The sequence below is a fragment of the Alosa alosa genome, chromosome 20, assembly GCF_017589495.1.
Source record: "Alosa alosa isolate M-15738 ecotype Scorff River chromosome 20, AALO_Geno_1.1, whole genome shotgun sequence".
Classification (NCBI taxonomy): domain Eukaryota; kingdom Metazoa; phylum Chordata; class Actinopteri; order Clupeiformes; family Clupeidae; genus Alosa; species Alosa alosa.
The window spans coordinates 23,373,039-23,396,066 of record NC_063208.1 but is presented as its reverse complement, the minus strand read 5'-3'; the positions used below and the strand labels follow the sequence as shown (position 1 = coordinate 23,396,066).

General features: G+C 44.3%; 1 protein-coding gene across 2 annotated transcripts in view; it reads right to left on the bottom strand.

Annotated features, from left to right (window-relative positions):
- Positions 1–19,944, bottom strand: part of LOC125285130 (calcium-binding mitochondrial carrier protein Aralar2) — a 45,564-nt gene extending 25,620 nt beyond the window's left edge. The window contains exons 1-8 of one of the 2 annotated variants that reach the window (XM_048229407.1): positions 19,870–19,944; positions 18,902–18,955; positions 18,381–18,523; positions 13,726–13,841; positions 11,675–11,814; positions 5,991–6,137; positions 3,420–3,558; positions 855–948 (exon numbers count right to left, since the gene is read on the bottom strand). In XM_048229407.1, the coding sequence (XP_048085364.1) occupies positions 855–948; positions 3,420–3,558; positions 5,991–6,137; positions 11,675–11,814; positions 13,726–13,841; positions 18,381–18,523; positions 18,902–18,955; positions 19,870–19,881 (845 nt within the window). In that variant the 5' untranslated portion in view covers positions 19,882–19,944. Of the gene's footprint in view, positions 1–854; positions 949–3,419; positions 3,559–5,990; positions 6,138–11,674; positions 11,815–13,725; positions 13,842–18,380; positions 18,524–18,901; positions 18,956–19,046; positions 19,351–19,869 lie in introns of those variants that run through there. The other variant, XM_048229408.1, reaches the window with a different exon arrangement.
- Positions 19,945–23,028: the final 3,084 nt, after the last annotated feature.

Sequence of the window (23,028 nt, the reverse complement as noted above, 5' to 3'; positions counted from 1 at the left end):
ATGCTATGACTGAACGGGGTAGCCACTGGGCTGTAAACTTTCAAAATCAATATTTTCTTGCTTTGTTTTCAGGCTTTTTGTATTCCAGGATCTCCTATCCTACATGGAATATGTCACAATATGATAACAGTGTGCATATAATGATAACATCCAGATTTCTGTCCCCATATTGTGAAACTGCAAAAACACCATATCTTAGATACAGTATAACAGAACTGACAATCTCATGACCCCATTTACAACAGTGGTCAGTTGAACTGTGGTAACGCTCCAATGGCTCGTGCCCTAGCTAAAAAAATTGAGACATTACTGTGTTTCCAGAACTGCTCATCACATATTTCCAACAACACCTAATGGAGAAGCTCTCTCCTGATGGCTGACCTCTTTGAGGCTGGTCTGGAATGCAATGGAATGTAGGCAATCAAGAGTCCTGATGACCCTCAGGTGGGGGTGGTGACTCATACAAACACGCACAAACACTCACACACACACACACACACACAAAATGGTCCTGAGTTTGTGTGACCCTCATGTCAGCACCTTGGATCGCTAGACATCCAGACACAAGGACTAGCGCGCGCGCGCACACACACACACACACACACACACACACACACACACACACACACACACACACACACACACACACACACACACACACACACACACACACACACACACACACACACACACACACACACACAGATAAACACACACACAGATAAACACAGACATGGAGTGCCCAACCAAGCACATTCAATACTTACAGTACGAATACACAAACATACACACATACACAAACACACACACACACACACACACACACACACCCCCCTGACAGTGTGCTGACTCACCCCCGCGGTTCGACCAAGTCGGCCAGCTGGAACAGGATGTCCACCTCCATGGGCGTCACCTGCCCGAACCTCTGGGCAGCGATGATGAACTCCTCTGTCAGAGTCAGAAGACAAAGAGAGAGAGAGAGAGAGAGAGAGAGAAGAGAGAAGAGAGAAGAGAGAAGAGAGAAGAGAGAAGAGGGAGGGGGGGTGAGAACAGGAATCAGAGAGACACAAACACTAAGACAGACAAGATGAAAGGAAATGGAGTCACAGACGGTGGCAAAGCCAAAGGTGAGACAAGGAGAGAGAAAGTGAACAGCACAGGAACAGACGGAGGGGAAAACAATGTAAACAAGAGATGGAGAGACAGAGAAGCAAAGAGAGAAACGACAACCATATGCTCATCCATCTCTTAACCATGTTTGGCATGGTTAGAAATTGAAAGAAAACTTTCAATTCATCTCAACCACATCACACCCCTGCTTGACAGTTTATATCCTGAATAGAAGTGTACGTGTGTGTGTGTGTGTGTGTTTTTTAAATTGTGGACTCAAACAGAGAGGCTTATGTGTGTGAGAGAGATTGTGTTGTGAGAGAGTGAGTTGAGTGTGTGATGTGTGTGTGTGTGTGTGTGTGTCTCAGGTGAAGTGCACAGTGGTGTGCTGAGTGCCGTGTCAGGCCCAGTGAGCTGCTGCAGTGAGCCCCTGGATGGAGGAGAGTGAGAGCAGCCGCTATGGAGAGCCCAGCATGGGCACCGGCTCAGAGCTCCCCACAGAGAACCATTCAATCAGCAAGCACCAGCTCTCCATAGTACTGCACCCACCGTGGGTACTGTACATGCAACACACACACACACACGCGCGCGCGCGCGCGCACGCACACACACACACACACACACGGCACGCGCGCACACACACACACACACACACACGCACACACACACGTCCTTCTGTCTCATACACACATGTACAACATCGCGCCGCTGACATGTGACTGTGTGCCAACACACCTCCAGACATAAACACACATTCACAAATGGGTCTCACACAACACAGTGGGCCGCAGTGCTTTCCTAAGACAAACACATTTATTCAAAGAAATGCGCACTCTGGTAAATATTGACGCTTGTGTGAGCAACCAGCCACACTTTTTTTTCCGGTGGCGTAAACAAGATCCACAGATATCTTGATATCACTCTAACATACACACACAGTCATAGAAGTATTATCACTTGTTATTGTCTGAAGAAAAAAAAAATGTTTTTTTCCACCAGCAAACACACTCACACGCACACCTGTGAATGATGGCATTTCTCTGCATGATTTCTCATTGTTTCTATGCCGTCATGGTGACTTTATTTACCACACACACACACACACACACACACACACACACACACACACACACACACACACACACACACACACACACAGTTTGTGTGTCCATCACGTCAGCACCTTCGCCCGCTAGGCATCCAGACCAGTGGGGGCGACGTTTTTTCTGGCCTCCGGGGGGAGACATGCGCCCCCTGCTCCCCGAGCGCGTCAGCGGCCCTCTCTCTGTGTAGCGCTGCTGGTTCTGGCGCACAGCCCCGTCGTGGGACTCGCTCCGTGCCGCCATACGGAACCAATCAGATGAGGGTCAGTGAGCGAGCGAACCAGACGTGGAGTTCTGCACGCAGCCGTCCCAGTAGGGGCCTAATGACGACCCGAAAACCTCTGTGGGAACCAGAACCCCCACCCCCACCTCCACCCCACACACCCCCCCCCCCACCCCAACCGCCTCCATCCGCCCCACTACCCCACTCCTCCGCCCCCGAAAAACTGCCTCCGTCCAGAACTCCCCACCCTTCCTGACCACCATCCCAACCCCACCTCCCCCCCTCTCTCTCTGGCGCTCGATTAGGCTGATGGTATCGCGCTTCACGGGTAGGTGGAGTGCAGAAACAGACCCTCGCAGTGCAGACTGCGTCAGGGACAGCTGGGGCCGCCCTCGTGCAGCCAGACGGGGAGGGACGCCGCCACCGCCGCCTTCACAGGTCAGCAACTGGCCAGAGAGCCAGAGAAGCAGAGAGAGAGAGAGACAGACAGAGAGAGAGAGTTAGAGAGAGAGAGAGAGAGAGTGATTGGGAGAGTGAGTGAGTGAGAGAGAGATACTGAGAGAGGGAGAGAGTGAGTGAGAGAGAGACTGAGAGAGACAAAGAGAGAGAGAGAGAGAGAGACAGATAGAAAGAGAGAGAGAGAGAGAGAGGGAGAAATACTGAGAGAAAGAGAGAGAGAGGGAGAGAGAGCCATGGGATGGGAACAAAGGAATTTCTGTATTGAGTGTATTACAATTACTTTTTGTTGTATCTGCTTTTTTTACTCAGTTTTAAAAAGACCATTTTCTATCACTCAACCAGTAATAGAAATATCAACTGTACATATCAACCATACAGCGTTTCAAGTCTGCGCTCACATCTGTATATTAAAGGTGTAGCTTTCATACATTGCCCATTAGAACAATATACTGAGAAAAGGGAAAAATTAAGACACGACACACACACACACACACACACACACACACGGATGGACAGATGTGCACCTTTTGTGACCTCCACGTCTCGGTGGTGTCCAGCCAGAGTGGTGTAGATCTTCTTGATGAGCTCCATGTTGTTGAGCAGCGAGTTGAAGCCGTTGAAGTAGGAGAAGCTGACCTGATGAGACGTGCTCCCACCAGCCACCTGCAGAGAGGACCACACAAACACACACACACACACACACACGGCACACACACACACGCGCACACACACACACGCGCACACACACACACGCACGTGCACACACACACACACACACACACACACACATTATACACATCACATGTACACATATATCATATACACATTACACACACACACACACACACTAACATATGATATAATATACAAACTACACACAACACATACACACACACATTCATATTCACTTACACACATTATCACATAATACACACACACACATATTCCGAATGCAAGATTGTTTTGTATTCAATTTTACACTACAGCTTACCAAATTTAGTTCTATATTATACTGTGCATGTCTATAAAAAATCCATTCCAGTGAAATAAAAAAGACAAATAGCAAAAACAGCAAATAACAAGGCAAACACAAACTCCAGCCATAAACAAGCTGTAAACAAATACATACATTCCCTCTTTAATGGGCTTGGAGCTGCCCAAACGCAAACAGATTCTATTCCTCCCAACAGGAGACTAAACATGTGCATGTGGAGAACTACAGAAAGTGAGAGAGCGAAAGAGAGAGAGAGAGACAGACAGACAAAGAGAGAGAGATAGAGAGAGAGAGAGAGAAAATCAGTGTGTGATTGTGTGTGTGTGTGTGTGTGTGTGTGAGAGAGAAAAAAAAACTTTGTCAGTGTCTGATTGTGTGTCTGTGTGTGTGTGTGTGTGTGTGTGTGAGTGTGTGTGTGAGAGTGTGTGTGTGAGAGAGAGAGAGAGAGAGAGAGAGAGAGAGAGAGAGAGGAGGAAGGATCCTAGCTGTGGGGCATCTTCATTAAGTCCTTTATGAGAAGTAGCGCGGTATAAAGTGGGAAAAAGAAGACAGAGTGAGGTAACTCTTTATATAGCAACTGAGCTGCGGCCGCGCAGAAGACGGGAACTTGTGCGAATTCCTCGCCGCCCGCGGTCTGGTTAGTGAACGCCGCCACACCGTCACCACCGCTTGAATCGATACACTACAATGCCGCCACACACATATCAACCTGTTAACAGCATATCCATCCAACGCTAACCTTGAATTTACACACACTCGGAATGTTTTTAAGTGGTCTAATCTTGCATGCACAGAGTACTCTCTCTGGGAGCAGATGCTTGTGTATGCATGTGCATGTGTATGTGTGTGTGTGTGTGTGTGTGTGTGTGTGTGTGTGTGTGTGTGTGTGTGTGTGTGTGTGTGTGTGTGTGTGTGTGTGTGTGTGTGTGTATCTGTGTGTTATGTGTATGTGTGTGTCTGTATCTGTGTGTCTGTGTGTTATGTGTATGCGTTTGTGTGCAATGGGGGGCAGGGAGGCCTGACTTCGCTCTCACTGCTGCCATCCCTCTCACTAGATGGCGCTGTGTGCTTTACAGACATGGCACCTCAGAGCTCGATTAAAGATTATGGACAGAGAAGGGGGGACAAAAAACACACTGAGGATAAAGCAGCCTTGCACACCAAAAGCAGAGGAGCCCTGCAAACAAAAGCCAGGCCCAGCACTAGTGCAGAGAGAGCAGACGCACATGCACGCTGGCCAACAAACAGACCTACGCCATTTGTCTCATCAGACAGTCTGCCTTCGCTTGTACACAATGTGTAAAACAATATGCAGTGTAAATAGTGTGTGGATAGCGTTTTAATGGCTAGTGGGAATTTGTTCTCTCCAGTTCACCCATCTGTGAGTAGTGATCACACACACATAAAACAGAGACACACACACACAAAAACAGACACACATACACACAAAAAACAGACACAGATACACACACACACACAAAAACAGACACACACAAAACAGACACACACACACACACAAAAAAACACACACACACACACACACACACACACAAAACACACAGACAAAGACACACACACAGACAAAGACACACACACACATAACCCATATCAGGTCTCTTATACCAGTGTGAGCGGATTATAAGGGGAGTGGAGAGTGCAGGCCAGGGTTTACAACGAGCGGACTGCCTTTAATTTATTTCTAATGGTTCCGAGCGCGCCTGTTTACAAACATCTTGCGAGGCTCCAGAGTTTATGGGCCACACGCCGCAAGGAAAATGACAGACTCAGCGGCATGTTTATGAAACGGACTGCACACTCGAGACGAACAGGCGTACGCGTGTGTGTACACACACACACACACACACACACACACTCATACATGTATACAATACACACACAATCGTAAATAAATACAGAAATACAACAAGGAGGAGGGTATTTTTAAAATCCTTCAGGATATGGACTAGTGCAGTTGCTTTAGTAATTGTCAACGTTATGCGCTGGTTTCGAGTCAGTGGCTGAGACGAATACATGCAAACAAGCAAACGCACACATGCAAACAAACAAACAAACAAACAAACAAACAAACAAATGCACTCACAGCCACCAGGCACTCCTCGACGAAGGGGGTGAGCATGTGTGGACGGATGGTGATCATGATGTCCCTGAAGTCCAGTGCCGTGATAGTGCCGCTGCGGGCCTTGTCCCGCTGCACAAACGCCTGTCTGGCATGCTCCAGCTGCATCTCCTGCACACACACACACACACACACACACACACACACACACACACACACACACAGACAGAAAAAATACACAGAAAAACACACCATCAGACATACAACGCACAACACAGCATTAACATAGCATACACATACAGTAAGCCCAAACAGTAACACCCACACTGGGCACAAACACACACCCACGCGGCGCACAAACACACAGACACACACCGGAAAATGAGAGAGAGGAGACTCCGAGTTTCCTCTGTGTGGTCTTTGATTACATCCCCATTATGCTGAGGGGGGATAGAGTGTTGACAACACAAGCAGATCAGTGCACTGGATCCAACTGAATGCCAGGGACAGGGCAAACAACACAGCCCTGAAAAGACCCTCTTCATGATGAAACGACTTAAAATACATGCATACGATGCCTATACATTACATTTTTTACATATCTTTATATTCATGCTTATATTGAAGGCTATATTGGAATTGTAAGAGTGCAGTGTGTGTGTAATTGTGTGTGTGTGTGTGTGTGTGTGTGTGTGTGTGTGTGTGTGTGTGTGTGTGTGTGTGTGTGTGTGTGTAAGCCTGCGTGAAGTGGAGCGCACACAGGGGTGGGGGGGGCAGGACCAGAGATATTACAACAGAGACATCAGGAGAACAGACTTGGTGGAAAAGGGGGGGGGGGGAGTGGTGTCAGCTATGCAAAACGACAACACCCATTCAGCCGTGATTTACTGCAGTACCACATTCACTCACTCGGCAGCACCGTACCACCGTGGAGCCGAGGTATAATCACCATACCGATCCCCTACTGCACGGGTTTATAGCCATGTGGTGTTTGTCTATGATGGTGGTTTGATGCATTTGGGCTATGCATGCTGCTGTTGCATTGATCTAAGTGCCAAATTCCAGTGCTATCTCATTCTCATTAGTAAAAAGAAAACTCGCGCTTGTGTTTGACCAACTCTGAGAAACATGTGTCAACAGTGAGCTCTATCTATCCCAGATCAGGTATGAAAGAGTACACACACACACACACACACACACACACACACACACACACACACACACACACACACACACACACACACACACACACACACACACACACACACACACGATACATCTGCCAGAGCCATCAAATGGGTCTCTTTCAAGCTCGCTCCAGAGTTCTGAAGACAACAACCCAGGGAAGCCTTTCAGAGTCATAATGGGCTTGACTCAATTTGAGTCATTGCGGACTTGAGCTTCATCAAAAGCACAGTCTGGAGAGAGTGGAGCTGCACAATGCCAGGCTGAGAAATGGTGTGCGACCTCAATATGGCCATCACCTTCTGGGAACCAACAGAAAAGCCTGTGCGACACATGGAATCCATTTTCACATATAAGATAATGCAATTAATGTCATAATGTTATACGAGGCAAAGATCACACAAAGAACACCTGAGGGCCATATTCCATGTGAAATGCTGTGCAACAGGGCATAGGGAAGCTATAAAATGTGTATTTCATACACATAAATACACAATAAATAAGTATATTAAATGGTGGTAGTGGGAAAACAAAACTGACAGCTACCCTGGCAGAGGGTACAAATATTACGAGAAACCTGAAGACCATATGGTTTAAAACTATGTAACTGGGGCACAGGGAAACAATAAAATGTGTGAATATTTTAAATGGTGGTAATGGAAAAGAAATACATTTCAGATTCCCGACAGAATGGACAGGGACAGAGGTGACCTAGGCCTTCCAGTGAGCAGGCCTTCTTGTCACTCACCACATGAATCCTCACGGGAGGAGTCCCTAATTGAGAATGACTTTAATAATATGTTATAACAATGTAATAATAATTCCAATCATATAAACCATTAGCCCTAAATGAAGAGACAAGGGGCTTTGAAGTTCAGTTTCGACAAGCTGGCTAGATTTTGCAATTCGCAAAAACGTCTAGTAGGCTCTGCCGTGTGGAGTAGTCAAAACAAGAGGAAAAACTGAGCTGGGGGGAGAGAGAGGGAGAGAGAGAGAGAGAGAGAGAGAGAGAGAGAGAGAGAGAGAGAGAGAGAAAAAAAGATGCTAAACTTGCCAGAGCCAGGCACTGGACTCCATCAGACTCGGGCGAGCGCCACAACCACACAGCGCAGCACAACAATTGTGGCTCTGAACCTCACAGTTTACAGTTTTTAGCCTCTTAAAACCGTGAATGATTGAAACTGTGTGTGTTTCAGAGACAAGCACTTTTTCCCCTTTTTTCTTCTTCGATTTTCCTCCCATTTCTTTCCATTTACAATGAGTCGACCCTCCAAAGGGCAATATCTAAAACCACCCCAGCATTTATTGTTATTTTTAATTGTCCTCGGACTCGAATAAAAACATTTGACGAGGCACCTCTGTTTTGGCAGGATAATGGAAACCCAGAATTTGGCACGGGCTCTGCGCCACAAAAGTGTATTTTGGGGAAAAAAAAAAAAAATAAAAAGACACTCTGGATCTCACCAACACCAACCAGGTTTTAACACCCCCAGAAAAAGAGTACAGTCCAAAACTGGTATGGAATCTTCAGACTGGTTCCCATAACAGAGTTTCTCTAAAGGCAAACGCCCACTGACAACATTTTTTGGCAGCAAGTCATGGAATGTAACATTCTGACACTTCCGTTCACATCAACACGGTGAAAATAAGACATTATTTAGCACTGGTTTGAGGCATAACAATGACAAACATATTGTTTGGCAATATGTATGTCATTATGCCATTACATCATCATGTTTAAAAGCCAAATAGGAGCTAGATTAGCTATATAGCATTAGTTACCAACAGTTGCTAATGGAAGAAATGTCATGCTTTTAACCAATAATGCCATAAAAGTTGTCTAAAATGATCGAAAATGGAAAAAACATGTGGATTTAATGGAAAACCAAGCAATTTCTATGGACTTGATGCTCAAGAAATAGAACCTTGCTCTAAACTCTGTTGACGACATGCAGACTCCATCAGTGGACTTTAATCCGTTAAGAATAATGAAATTCTAAACTTTGGCATCTCTTGGCACACGTCAGACACTAGGCGTTGGCCTTTAGATGACCATGGGTTTCCTTGGAAACCTCAGGGGTGTTCTTTCTTTCAGCTTAACAGAAATGCAAAACATACAAACAAAGACATTTTAACAGCTGGGCTGATTGTGAGGGACAATTATCTGTGGCATCTTTTGGCTTTAAAAAGAACCCATGAAGAGCTTCAGGTATCACTACTGAGCAAAGGGCTGTGTAGGCAATGGCAGTGGCACAAAGAGTTGACTGTTTGACTCGTCTCCCCATACCATCTCTTCACATGGCACCATCATCAGAATATAATTACATACATATCACTGCACCTAAAAAGAATGAGAGACCCTTCCAGCCTATAGTCTAATATGAGGCCTGTGATTGAATGGAAACCTGCCATATTGGTAAGCCGCAATATCGCTATCAAGTATTATTTTTTTTGTCCAATGTCCCTGCTGTTTTGTGCTGATCTGTATAACCGTGGGTTCTGGATAGGTTCCATATCAATAAAATGTGGTATTATTATTATCAATGTCAATATTAACTGTCTCAGTTGAAGTCATGGTCGATAAAATTCGGCTAATATTAAGACATTTGAAGGAAGGGACATTGTAACATTGTAGGTTCTTAGAGAGAGAGAGAGAGAGAGAGATAGACAGAGAGAGAGACAGAGAGAGACAGAGAGAGAGAGAGAGAGAGAGCAACCTTTCACGTTACATTACGTCGCTCAATAGCGCTCTCTCTCTCTCGTCCTGGGCTTGAGTTATGAGTGCATGTGCTGGGGAAAGCCATTACATTTCTCCCACACTGGATTAGTTCACTGACAAACAGCCATGAAATCACTCCAATGGAGGGCAATAAAATGAAGTGAGAGCAATAAGCCAATTTCACGTTTAATCCTTGCTTTAGTAAACCATGGCCTGGTATGAAGCACTCGAGACAACTGAAGTCAAACAGGGCAAAGTCTTAAATAAAATGAAGAAAAAAGAAAAAAAAAACTACACCACCCCAGCTACACGTTTAATATCAATGCATAGCTCTCGCCGAAGCATTCCCCTACAGGCCATATGGTCCATGTTAAGCGTAATATAAAAAGCTCATTCAGATATACAGAGCGTCGGTGCAAACTTGGCACGCCTAAACCCCTTCCACCCTCACAGCCCCCCGATCCCTCTCTCTTTTTCTTTTTCTCTCTCTCTCTCTCTCTCTCTCTCTGCGACAGATTTTAGGTCTAGACGGAAGATTGGAAAATGGCTAGCACACTGCCGCAAACACGAGAAAGCACGCAGTGGCCGCGCCAGCAATCCCGGGGCTTATCCGAGCGAGCGGAGCAGACTAGCCTTACCTGTGCCGGCAGAGTCCGTAGGACCACATGCAGAGGAGGTGGGGGTGGTGGGGCAGGGGGTTACGTCAGCTAATGGGAAACAAATGCCACGCGTGTAACACAACCCCCGTGTTTCATTAATGACTAACTAGGTCAATGTGCTCACTCGTGTTGGGGGGGGGGGGTACAGCTCCCTAGGAACACATATGATTTGGTGTAGCAGGCCCAGGGCTCGGAGTGATATCAAACAGGCTGATCACCCAGCTTCTTTGTGACAACCCACAAATTTTTTTTTTTTTTAAGACGAGGTGAACTTTTTTGTTTTTTAGTGTCTGTCAGTCAATCTCTCATGTCAATTCTCCGATGGCAACACGCACCACATGTACTACGCACTAGCCTACATCTTTATTCTTTAGAATTCAAATATATTGTGCCTCTTTACTGCAAGCACTCTTACAAATGGAAGATATCAAATCTGTCTGTTAGTTTGTTTATTTGTTTATTACTGATGTTATCAAGCATAGCAGACCAAGCCAAACGTGTGCAGAGTGCACTTTATGTCAGGTCAGTATAAAAATGTTATCCACTTGTGCAGGTCCTACCAGCAGCCCTGTTATTGTTTAGTTTAGTATTTTTCTGTTGGCTCACTCACACCCAAACAGTATGTGTTTGTTGTTATGCGTGTCTCTTTTAACATCTGGGGCTGGAGCTCAAGGGAGTGTGATGAGCCCACGGCCCCCAACCACAGAGCCCTTCTGGGGGACTTAATTACACCTTATCCCCCCATGAGGAACAGGTAGACACACTGCACTGTGGGAGACACAGGAGCCAGAGAATAGGGACTGTCGGGAAGGAAAGAGAGGGAGGAACCGAGAGAGAGAAAAAGAGGAAGAGGTGGTAGCGAGGGACTGGATTAGGAAGACAGAAAAAAATGGGAGCGATAGAGTCTACAGGAAAGGCGGGGATGGGAAACGGACAGAGAGAGAAAGGAGTGACAAAAAAAGGAGGAGAAGAGAATAGAGGTGGAGAGAAGAGAAGAGATGAAGCAAGACAAGGCAAGGCTTTGAAAGATGAGAAGAAGAAAAAGAGCATGGAAGAGAAGAAAAGAGAAGAGAAGAGAAGAGAAGAGAAGAGAAGAGAAGAGAAGAGAAGAGACCCATCAGATACACAGCCAAGGCCTGACATACCAGCAAGAACTGGGTGAACTCTCCGTAGCTAAGGTGCTTCTTCCGGTCCTTGCCAAAGTGCAACTGCACAAACTCAGAGTCCCAGTTGAAGGGGATGTGCTGGTGGATGGTGGTCTGGCTGAACACTTGCTTCACGTCCTCTGTAAAACACAACAGAGGAGTCCAACTCAATTTACTGTGTCACTGAGCAGACACCCGACTCGTTCACTAGAAAAAGGTTCAGAGTAGAACAAACTGCTAAGAGATAAGACGTGCAAAAAAAGCAATGATGACAATCGTTTAGATAAAGGGGAGGACAGTCAGTCAAAATGTAAAGGTACTGTATCTGAGACGGCGAAACGAGATATATTTTTGCATGCAACACTTGTCTGTATTTAAATAGCCGCTGGAGTAAAACAAGAGATTACATGGGAAAACACAAAAGAACAGCCTGTCTGTTTCTGATTATATATAAAACAAACAGTTTAAAACAGAGCAGAGATGGGAGGCGAGCAAGACACAGAGAGAGGCTAACAGAAAGAAAGAGGGAGAGAGTGAGAGAGGAGGAGGAGAAGAATTCTGCTCACCCCATACTTCTTGGAGCGAGACATCTTAAGCAGGTTTTATGCTTTAATGAGGCTGTAAATGCGGAGCATTACTGCAGAGTAACACTGCTCTCCTGGCCCAGACCTGCACTTATATTCTCAGCCTTTATGGAGCTGTCAACACTCAAGTTCTCCTTTTTTTCTCTCTTCAGTCTCTCTCTCTCTCCTTTTCTCACTCTCTCTCTCCTCTGTTGATTCTGCTTGGCTTGAGTACAATCACAGGTTGCGTGCATTCTATGTTGCAGGTTTATTAACTCCATTTCACCTAATTATTAAAAAATAACAGCGCTGTAATATTACGATCACTGCATAATTTGAACTTCTAAGATTTTTCCACATCCACCTTTGAGAAATCCATTTACTTACCTACATAAAAAGGCTTATTTGAAACATATATATAAGGCAACATAAAACAAAATTACAAACATGACAGTAGGTATTAGACACACCTATTTACTACTTGGAAAACAAGAGTGGCTTAAAATAACATACTGAGACCATTAATGCTTTTAATATGGTTATAAAGTGGCAAAGTTATTTTCATATTGACACATAGAAGCCGTTTAATCAAAGGAAAGCCGAGAAGAAAACTCTGTAATTCATCACGATAAAGCGAGTCTGACACAACAATAATCTCAGTCACGCGTTATTTGCACTGCATGCAAAGAAAGACGGAATCTTAAACCATAGCAAATACTGCAGTTTAAGACATTGAGCTCCTTTCACTTCTGCATTCCTCTTATTTACAAAAAAAGTAGAGAGCACACAACATACCATTAAATATTCCAATTAACCTTTACTGGCTCTGAAAAACAACAGACCTCTTAATTAGGCTCTGAAACGTCACAACGAAATCTTTTAATTGAGCCTTTTAAATGCAAAAATTTACATATGTGCATATATAATCACACAAAATGATCTTACTCCCCACCGACTCCAACAATTAGAGCTAAATTTCCTTTCTCCCTACCTGTGCCTGAGTTATGTGCTTTGCATTCCAAATCAGGCCCCCCAAACCTAACGCACATCATCCTGGGAAGGCAGAAATTCGAGCTTGTTTAAATCAATTAGGCAAATTCGAGGAAAAAACGCGACGTGTTCAAACTGCCTCCAAAGGTGCCAGTAGCACAGCATTAAGGTAATGCCATCCGTCAAACACCCACACCTTCTCCATCCTGATCAGAGCCGACACCTCCCCGTCACCCTGATGGTGGGAGTTGGATTGAGCGCTTCTCGGCTGTAAATAAAACAGTCGTTTAGCTTTTAAGAAGACGCGTGTGGTGGGAGTCTGTAATACCAACCCGGCAACTCTCCCCACACATTATAACTGACACTGACTTGTATTAAAGCATATTGCAGACACTAATAAATGTTTTGTGAAAAGACAAAATAAAAGAAATGATAAAAAAAAAAAAAAGCAAATGGTCAAACTAGGCAATGGGTAGAGCTGAAGGAAGGTCTCCTTACCAAAAGTGGCTACGCCATTGCCAGTTTTGTCAAACAGCTGGAAAGCGACCATGAAGAGGGCGTCAGGCGCGCAGAGCACCGACTCGAAGGCCAAGAACTCCGGAAACGAGATCAACCTGATAGAGAGATAGAGAGAACAGAGAGAGAGAGAGAGAGAGAGAGAGGGGCAAAGATAGATAGAGCAGTCTTTTAGTCCAGCCAGGCATTGCATTACTCCACAATGATTGAGTATCATTCACTGATTACTGCGGCTCACATTGAAACAAGCAAGCCTCTTATTTCTATTGTGCCACACTTGACTCGGCGATTGTTTTGTTCTCTTCTGTAATTATTGGTATGAAATGATCACGGAGGAAAGTGTTTAAACAACCGGTCTAGACTTGGGCCTCAGGCTTGACTAAACGGCTAAACAAATGGCCTCCACAGGCTATCCATCTGAGGCAATCTCCAGTCAAGTGCTCCCCATTCGACTTGTCAGCTGTCATTACCTCAGAAGCGCACTATGACAACACGGAACAAACTCTCACTACATCATCACAGGAAGATGTGGTCATCCACAAATATCGTATGTGATTTACTGAAGACTATCACAAATAGTCACAAACTATCACCAAAAATGGTTCTCCTCTGTGATTTCCTGAAGAGATATTTGGAGATAACATACAAGTCAAAATAGCTGAAAATAAATTAAAACACTGTACGGTCTGAAATAAATGGCAAAGACGCAATTGTTGTGCACACAGACATTATTTAATGCAAATGTGTGAAGCCATTTGTAGACACACAGCAACACACTGCAGTTGATACTACTCTATCAAGCAGCAGTGTGTACTGCACACACAAATGTTACTGGAGTGCAAAAAGCAAAAAGGACATCAGCTCATCACACACACACACACACACACACACACACACACACACACACACACACACACACACACACACACACACACACACACACACACACACACACACAGCCCAGTTCACACCACTGATCAGCCAACACCATTTGAGCACAGCCATGAGGCCCCTGGGGGAGACCAGCGCAATCTACTCTTCGCTGAAGTTCAGCTCAAAGTTGCCACGGCTCCATTATGAAATTCACAAATGGATACAGTCATTACGCCGGGTCAGTCCTAATGAGCAGTCCTCTATGGGTGCGTCTCTAATTTATTTCAATTTCCAGGGAGCAATGATTACATTTTCGTGGCCATTCTAATTAATTTTGTTACTGATGAAATTCAAAAGTGGAAGAGAGAGAGAGAGAGAGAGAGAGAGAGAGGGAGGGAGGGAGGGAGAGAGGGGGGTTGTGTTGTTCGCTTCCAGAGTGTCGAAAATCAGGCGTATTGCAGAGTCAAGCATAATTGTTTTATTAACTAAGCTGGTGGTTTTCAGCACCGTGGCCTGCTGTTAGGGAGTGGGTGGAGAAGGGGGAAGAGAGAGCGAGAGAGAGATATAAATATATATATATATATATATATATATATATATATATATATATATATATATATATATATATATAGAGAGAGAGAGAGAGAGAGGGAAAAACATGCATCAGCTCAGGCCATGCTTCAGCGGACCAAAACAAAAGAAACAACAGCAAACATTGCTGTCTGTGCTTGATTCCTTTCAAACAAAAATAACTAAATAAATAAAATAGAATGAAGAAGAAATGTCTTCAAACATACTGTGAGGGCCATTATCATGTAACAGCAAACATTCATCACAATGTCACAAAGTCTGCAGGGGTCTATAAAATGTGTTTAATAGCGAGGAGTGGACAGAGTGCATTGCGTTCACTTCAACTGACCTACTCCACCCAACCCTTCATCTCTAACCTAAGATCTGATGTTGTGTGGCTTTGGGGGTTTATGCATACCAAGACCAAACCCATACAATGCACTCACTGGGCAGACATCTTTCCCTGGTGCCTACACTGAGGATGAAGTACATGATGGTTGATTAGCAATGCCTTGACTACTAACATAACAACGACCCGAGAGTGGGGTAAAGAGAACAAAAAAGACGCAATGCCATAGCTCTGCAGCGCAAACCAAAACCAAGACTCTCAATAATCAAATCAATGTCGAATCTCCTCCAACCATCAACTCACATGGCACGGGCCCAACAGTCCTGCAGCGTCGGCTTGCAGGAAGACAGACAGCGCTAAACAAACTGATTTTGGGTATGTGAGCAGATATATCTGCATTCTGTGGCAGAGACCGAGGTCAGATTCTTGCCTTTTGGTTTGCCAGGATTTGTCGTTGGTTTCTATTATCTACAAAACACACACACACACACACACACACACACACACACACACACACACACACACACACACACACACAGATTGCACAAGAGGCAATTGTGGTTCTGAAACCTATTGTCAGTTATTTCCCTTTCTCTCCAGAAAAAAAAAAAAACAAGTGTGAAAACTCGAAAACACATTTCCATGTAATTGACAGTGGTGTCCTCTAAAACCTTAAGCGAGATGAGTGGGAGTGGCAGTGGGGTGGTGGTGGTGGTGGCAAGTTTTCAGTCTTAGCGCTAAGCTTCAGCCTTAGAGCAGCCTTCAGCGCCCTGACAGGAGAGTACTAAGCAGGAGAGCATCTTCGGAGGAGGCCTCGTCCACTCCTGTCCCCCTGTCATGAGGCCTGAGAGCCATCACTGACGGAGCAACGAGCAAACGCAAACACGGGTGCAAGACAAGGCTAAACGAGAAAAGCAAGAGAGAGAGAGAGGGAGGGAGAGAGAGAGAGAGGAAAGGAGAGCAAGAGAGATAGAGAGAGAGTGCCAGAATATTTGGCTTTTTCCACCCCATAGTGCACCTCCATGGCCTGGCGAGAGCGTGTTCACATTCACGCGTCCGCACTGCTATTTTCCCAGCGTGATTTCTTTACAAAGTTTTAACCCCCGAGAGACTATGGGATTTCACACTTGGAAGGATTTTTCCATTTAGGTAGGAAAAACAGAGAGAGAGAGAGAGAGAAAAAGACAGGAGGAGAAGGTGGGGTGGTGAAATAGACTGAGACATCTTCTTGAGTCAGCAGGGATGTGCACATCTGCAGAATGTCTGATTTCCAGCCGTTGGCAGGACGCCTCTATCACAGGCCTGGCAGAGCCTGATGGATGTCACCATATCACTTGATTTAGCATTTCACCAGAGGGAAAGGAGGGAGGGAGGGGAGGGGGCACACCAACCCTGTTTGCATTTAAAATGCCGAGCAGATTATTACCGGTGACTCAGTTCATTCACACATGAACCTGACTCTGGTTGAAAAACATTTATTTTCACGGGAGATAACATACACACCTGCACAAAAAAATGATAGTAAAAAATATAATAATAAATATAGTGACCACTATTTTAGTGTGATTACATGTTTTGATTTGATTTGATTGAATTTGATTGAGTTTGATTGTCCAGAATACATTGCCACTATGGTCATCAATGCCATTCAAATGTTCAGCGTGGCTGAAACTTGGTTACGGTCAAGCTAAAGTATCACACACATTTTATTTGTCATAGGTATCCTTCTCATAAACACATCAGTATTCAGTTCATCTAGTATTCAAAACCTCATAAGCAAGTACAAGAATTCCACTACGGATTTTTTTCTTCAAAAATCTATTGAAACACTGACTGATACCTAATTTAATCCAGCCATGTTTTTTGTCATCCTGTTCAGCATTATTTATTTGATATACAGTATCTGATACATACACTTCTTGATATTTTTTTATCCAACCCAAATAAACAAGGTTTCTATAGAGACTGCAGCCGCAGGATCCTTTGATAGATTTTATCCTGTAATAGCTTTTCGCGCAGCCATTTATCTATCTCCCGAGCCACACAATGTGGTGAATGGCTGCGCAATTACAGTGAGCGGAGTGAGCGAGTGTGAGTGCGTGTGCTCTGGTGTTCTCAGTCTCTCCCTGTTTAAAGCACTACCCCCCCCCCCCCCCCCACACACACACACACACACACACTCATCCATGCCCCCCCCTCCACCATCTATGACCACATGCACTCCGCTCCGCCACACGCCGGCTGGCCCAGGTGGTTACCGTGGCAACGCGGTTTTCTTTTTGACTTACCCTACCATTTTATTGGCTGTCATTATGTATCATTAAAAACATACATATTAATGTAAAAGAAAGGAGCGCGAGTGCAGGGTGGAAGGGGCTGAAGAGGAAGAAAAAGGTGGAAGAGAGAGAGAGAGAGAGAGAGAGAGAGAGAGAGAGAGAGAGAGAGAGAGAGAGGTTACACTGAGAGAAACATCAAAAAACCTGAAGGGCTGGACCTGTAAGGACATTTTACTTTGTATTTACTACCTCCTGCCATGATGAAATAACATGCTAATTTTGGATGCACCTCTGGTCAGACCACTACATTCACAGTGTGTTTACAAGTGTGTATACAAAACGAAAACTATTGTCACCTTTTTCAATATAAGTCCGTATGGCATTTATTATAATACAACAGAAAACAAAATGCATGCAGATGGAAGAAAAGGATCAAATAAATCCCACAAACACAAAATGCCAGATCACACACACGCATAGATTCACACAAATGCAAACGCAAACGCACACGCACACACACACACGCATAATGTCACCTCCTCATTGACCTACTGCAGCTGAATACTGACCCATTCTTTGTCTGGTCCACCACCCCCGCCAGCAGAGCAGTGGCCTCCCTGGACAGGCGGGTGTCTGTGTGTGCGTGGAGGAATCGGGACACAAAGTCCTCCGGGGACATGTAGTGCTCATCATTCTTGTTAATGCTGGCATACTGCAAAAAGATTATTTTGAAGACGATACAATGTGCTCAGTGACAAGAGGGAACATTTAACCATCAACTGTTAAAATACAAAGCGCATGCACAGTGCAAACTTCTGTGTGCATTCCTTACTACAATTTAACATTAATGTAAAGTAGCATTCATTATAGAATAGCTAGAAGAATTCATTCTTAAAATAGTTAAACATAACCTTGGAGTTGCTCCCGACTTACTCTATCGGCAGAGCAAACAGGTAGCTGACCAGTCATTTTGCAGTAAAACGAAGACAAAACAATGAGATTCTGCCTTGAGATTCAGATCCCACAGCAGGAACATCTCTTCTGCCAAAAGGCCAATGTTATGCTACAAGGAACTGTGACCATGACTCACCTTAAGAAAAATGACCTTGAGCTCAGCAGGATCGGCCCTTCTTGGCAGAACTACCTGTCAAAGCAATAATAAAAGAGATCAAATGAAATCTGTGCCAAAACAAAAAAAAATATTTTAAGTATTTTTACTTATTCTGGTGCTTTACTTTATTCATGTGCCCGCATTGGATGTTGGCATCATGCCCAACTTAAACCTCGCGCATTACTGTTAATATCAACAAATTGATGTTTTTGGCTGTAGGTTCGCGTTACACACACTGATCATTTGGTGATGTCTTCGGAGTTCTCTGACGTTATGAGTTTTGACAGTGGCAGACAGCAGTTTGGCATTATCAGCCTAACAGTTGTTTCTGATTATACTTATAAACATGTGCGGTCTCACAACATCCAGGAAGAAATTATCGCGCTTAACTTCGGCTGGCAGCAAAATTCTGACGGGCTGTCATTCTGTTCACGTGAGTGTTGGCTGGTGGAGCAGAAAGAACCGTGATTGTTATGTCGCACCGCTTGGTAAGGTGCATCCAGTTCTAGTACGTCAACTTACAAACCACTTCTGAATGTAGGATGGGCGAACCGGCTGGCAGAATATAGACTGCTGAATTCTGCAGGGCACTTGTTGGAAAGAATGATCTGTTGCAACTAGACATGGTGGGGTTACTGCATGGTGCAGAGTGCTTTGTGTGGGTGGTTCTCTGGTTTTATGGCCAGAGACAACTTAGTTATCCACACATAATGTCCCAATGTCATTGAAAGAGGCTAATGTTAACCTCGGACATTATCTTAGCAGGCTAACTAGCTATTCATCCCAGCTACTTGAATGTAATCTTGTAAGTAATCTTGTCGGTTATTTAAGGTCAAACATTTCCAGTGGGTCTTGTGTATGCATGGTGGATGCATTTTACATATGCTGTCAAATGATGAACTGACATCGTTGAAAAGTTGTCTTTTCTGCATGAAAAAGGGGCTTACCTTTGCTGTCATGCTTAGCAATCGTTCCCAGGGATGACTTCCTAGTACGCGATGACGTTACCATGGAGATTACGTGCTGGAGCTCAGTCTGTGCAGAGAAAAGCAGACTGAAAGCGGCTCAAGGGTCCACGTGGTCTTGTAACTAGCCTACAAAACGGCTTTGACACGTGAAGTCAGAGTCAGTCTGATGATTAGGTCCAGCAAGTTAGGTTTGCTGTTTATGTCATATGCTTCTTAATTCGAAGCATAAGCTACAATTTAAATTGAACTGACACCTTGACTGGATCACAGACTAGGCCTACCAGTGCCTTAGGGCTAGGCTTGTGCTCTTAGGCCATGGGCTAAAATAACTGTTAAATGTCATTAATGTATGATTGATACAATTATAAAAATTCTAAAAAAATGATGCTGCACAGTCTTTATGTCACACATTTGGTCCAGATTTTTTTTAAATTCATCTTTGCTGCTTCCAGCATTTGTGACTACAAAAGCTAAGGTTAACATTACCTACAACATAAAAACAATTTAAAAGGGAGCAAAGGCCCCTAATGCTAGATGGCCTTCAAAGAAGATGCATTTGGCGCTCAAAATAATTCATAGCTTTTTCCAAGTAGCTCTAAGGATTCCTGGTGCACAGCCGTGAACCACAGTGTTTTTCACAGCATGCGTTCTGCTCCTCTAAAAATGGGCTCCGCTGGGGTGAATGTGCTTCCCCCAAAATATTTATGGCACCAGGAAGATGGTTTATTGGGAAAAATTGCTCTGAGTAATATTTGTAATAAAAGAATGTGAAGCTAGAGCTCAGAGTCCCAAATTATGTTGAATGAATACCGATAATTTTCAGATCTGGATCTGGCATTTTCAAATTGAAGCACTTTTCCTATGGACATTATTTGCCTGTGACATTTACACAAAATGGCATTCTTACATTAAGCTACTTGCATGCATGATAAATAAGTGTGTAAACAAACATCACTGAATCATATATGACAAAAAAATGTACAAAATTTAGAAAACAGAATGCACAACAGTCCGTCTTCAGTAAATGACTTGGTAGTTTTGCTTGGGACCTCTGACATGACATGACCTCATGTATCCTGCCAGTGTCCTGCAAGTTGGGTTGTTGAAGAGGGGAGACGGGACCGACTGTCTGGGCCTCAAGCCACTATTTCAAGTCATCTAAACTGTCTTTTAAAAATAGCGCCACTTATAAACAAATGATTGAGGGCCCACTTTGTAGCTCTTGTTGCCGAGCACGGGTCCCTCTATTAGCGGTCATTGAGAGGGAACCCTGAAGGTCGGCAGGGTTAAATACTTTCTATTTTTAGCGACAGAGACGTGGCAGTGGGGCTTCTGAGCGGCGCGTCTTTATTTGAAATGCTGACAGGTTAATTGTCCTTTTTCAAGCACTGATGTCAATGTGCAGTGTGGTCCCACTTTTATTGCATCAGGCTGTCATTCAAGGCTGTTGTCTGCTCTTTCGCACATTCTTTGTGGACCTACGAAGTTCAGCAGGTTTTGTGATTAATGTTCAGTGGTCTTTCTTTCTTTCTCTTCTCCAAAACTCTCTCAATACAACTGAAGTCAATATGGATTTTAAATACAAACTGGAGGTGCGTTGAGTTATTCTCCTTGCCATTAAATACAAGTTTTACAGATATATTGGAAAAACACTCTGCTGGCCATTATTTTTGATAAAAATGTCAAATATGTCATCTGCAATGAAGGCATTGGGGATATGTTGGATGAACATATTTGCAATAATGCATCACAATCATGAGAGTCTCCATATCCATTAAAATATAGGCTTGGCGTGAGAATAACAAAATAACTCCTTCTGCTTTTACTCTCATCAAACTGAGAGACACCAGACCTACATAAAAAAAGATATAACGCAGAGAGTGCACATGGGTGTCAACCACATTTACATAGCCCCTTAACAGAGTTTTTTGTTTACATTTAAGTAAAGGAGTGTTTGAACAACATCCAGTATAAACAACTTTGACACTAGACCAAGAGCTGAATATGAGCTACTGACAAACGCAGGTCCTAGAAATCCTAGAGTATACGTTTCCCATACAACTACAGCAATTAACACTGAACTAACATGGTAATGCATGTTCAACTAATCAACAACTAACTATTAACAGTTTCCTAAAATGGTTGGACCAACATACTATTTAGGCTTAAGTTTGAACTATGATAGTTTCTGACCTTCAGTAGTTCGAACTAACGTGGTTAATGACGTACAGCACATGGAATGGCGCACTTGACAATCACAGACTTGTGATGGGCTACCTCAGTTTCATCTGTGCATTATCTTTTTTTTTTTAGTGATCAACTGTCCCAGGTCACTGCTGCTCCTGGAAGGTAATAATTTAGTTCTTTAAACTGACAGGGAATGTAAGGATTGTGAGGAATGAAGTCAGAATCACAATCATTTAGCTCTAATCTTATGGATGCTATTGAGTTTACATTTTCTCTACATAGGGCCCCCCACACACACACACACACACACACACACACACACACACACACACACACAACAAACACACACACAAATATGCCTCAAACAAGCTATATTTTCCATACTCATGCAAGGACGCACCTCACACAGAGATCGCCACCCACCACACTCACTCACTCACTCATTCCTCTCCTCACAAACTCCTGGAGGACGTCGGCTTCTGAATGACTCTGTTCAACATCTTTCAGTTCAAATGAGGAGCTACACTAAACATGCTCTGGGGGCATCTGGGATGGGCCGAAACCAGGCCCTCTGGAGGGACGGGGCGGATGCGTCCAGGGCACTTTGAGAAGGTCCAGGCGAGAGGGCTTTAGCCGCCTCCCAGAAGGAGGGAGGAAGGGAGGGAGAGAAAAAGTGAAGGAGAAGAAGAAAAAAACGATGAAGAAACAAGAGCCCACACTCATACAACCTGCAACCTGAGAGGACACAGGGACCCCTCCCCAAAAAAACCTGGCTAAACGGACCCAGATGAGCCCCCCGCCAAACACCCAGCCCAGGCACTCTGGTGTGTGTCTGAGAGATGGAGGGAGGGATGGATGGAGGGAGAGAGGGAGGGAGAGAGAGAGAGAGAGAAAGTGGAAGAGCAATCTGCTGTTCTTTCTCTTTCTCTCAGGCTGTTGCTGGAATCTTTC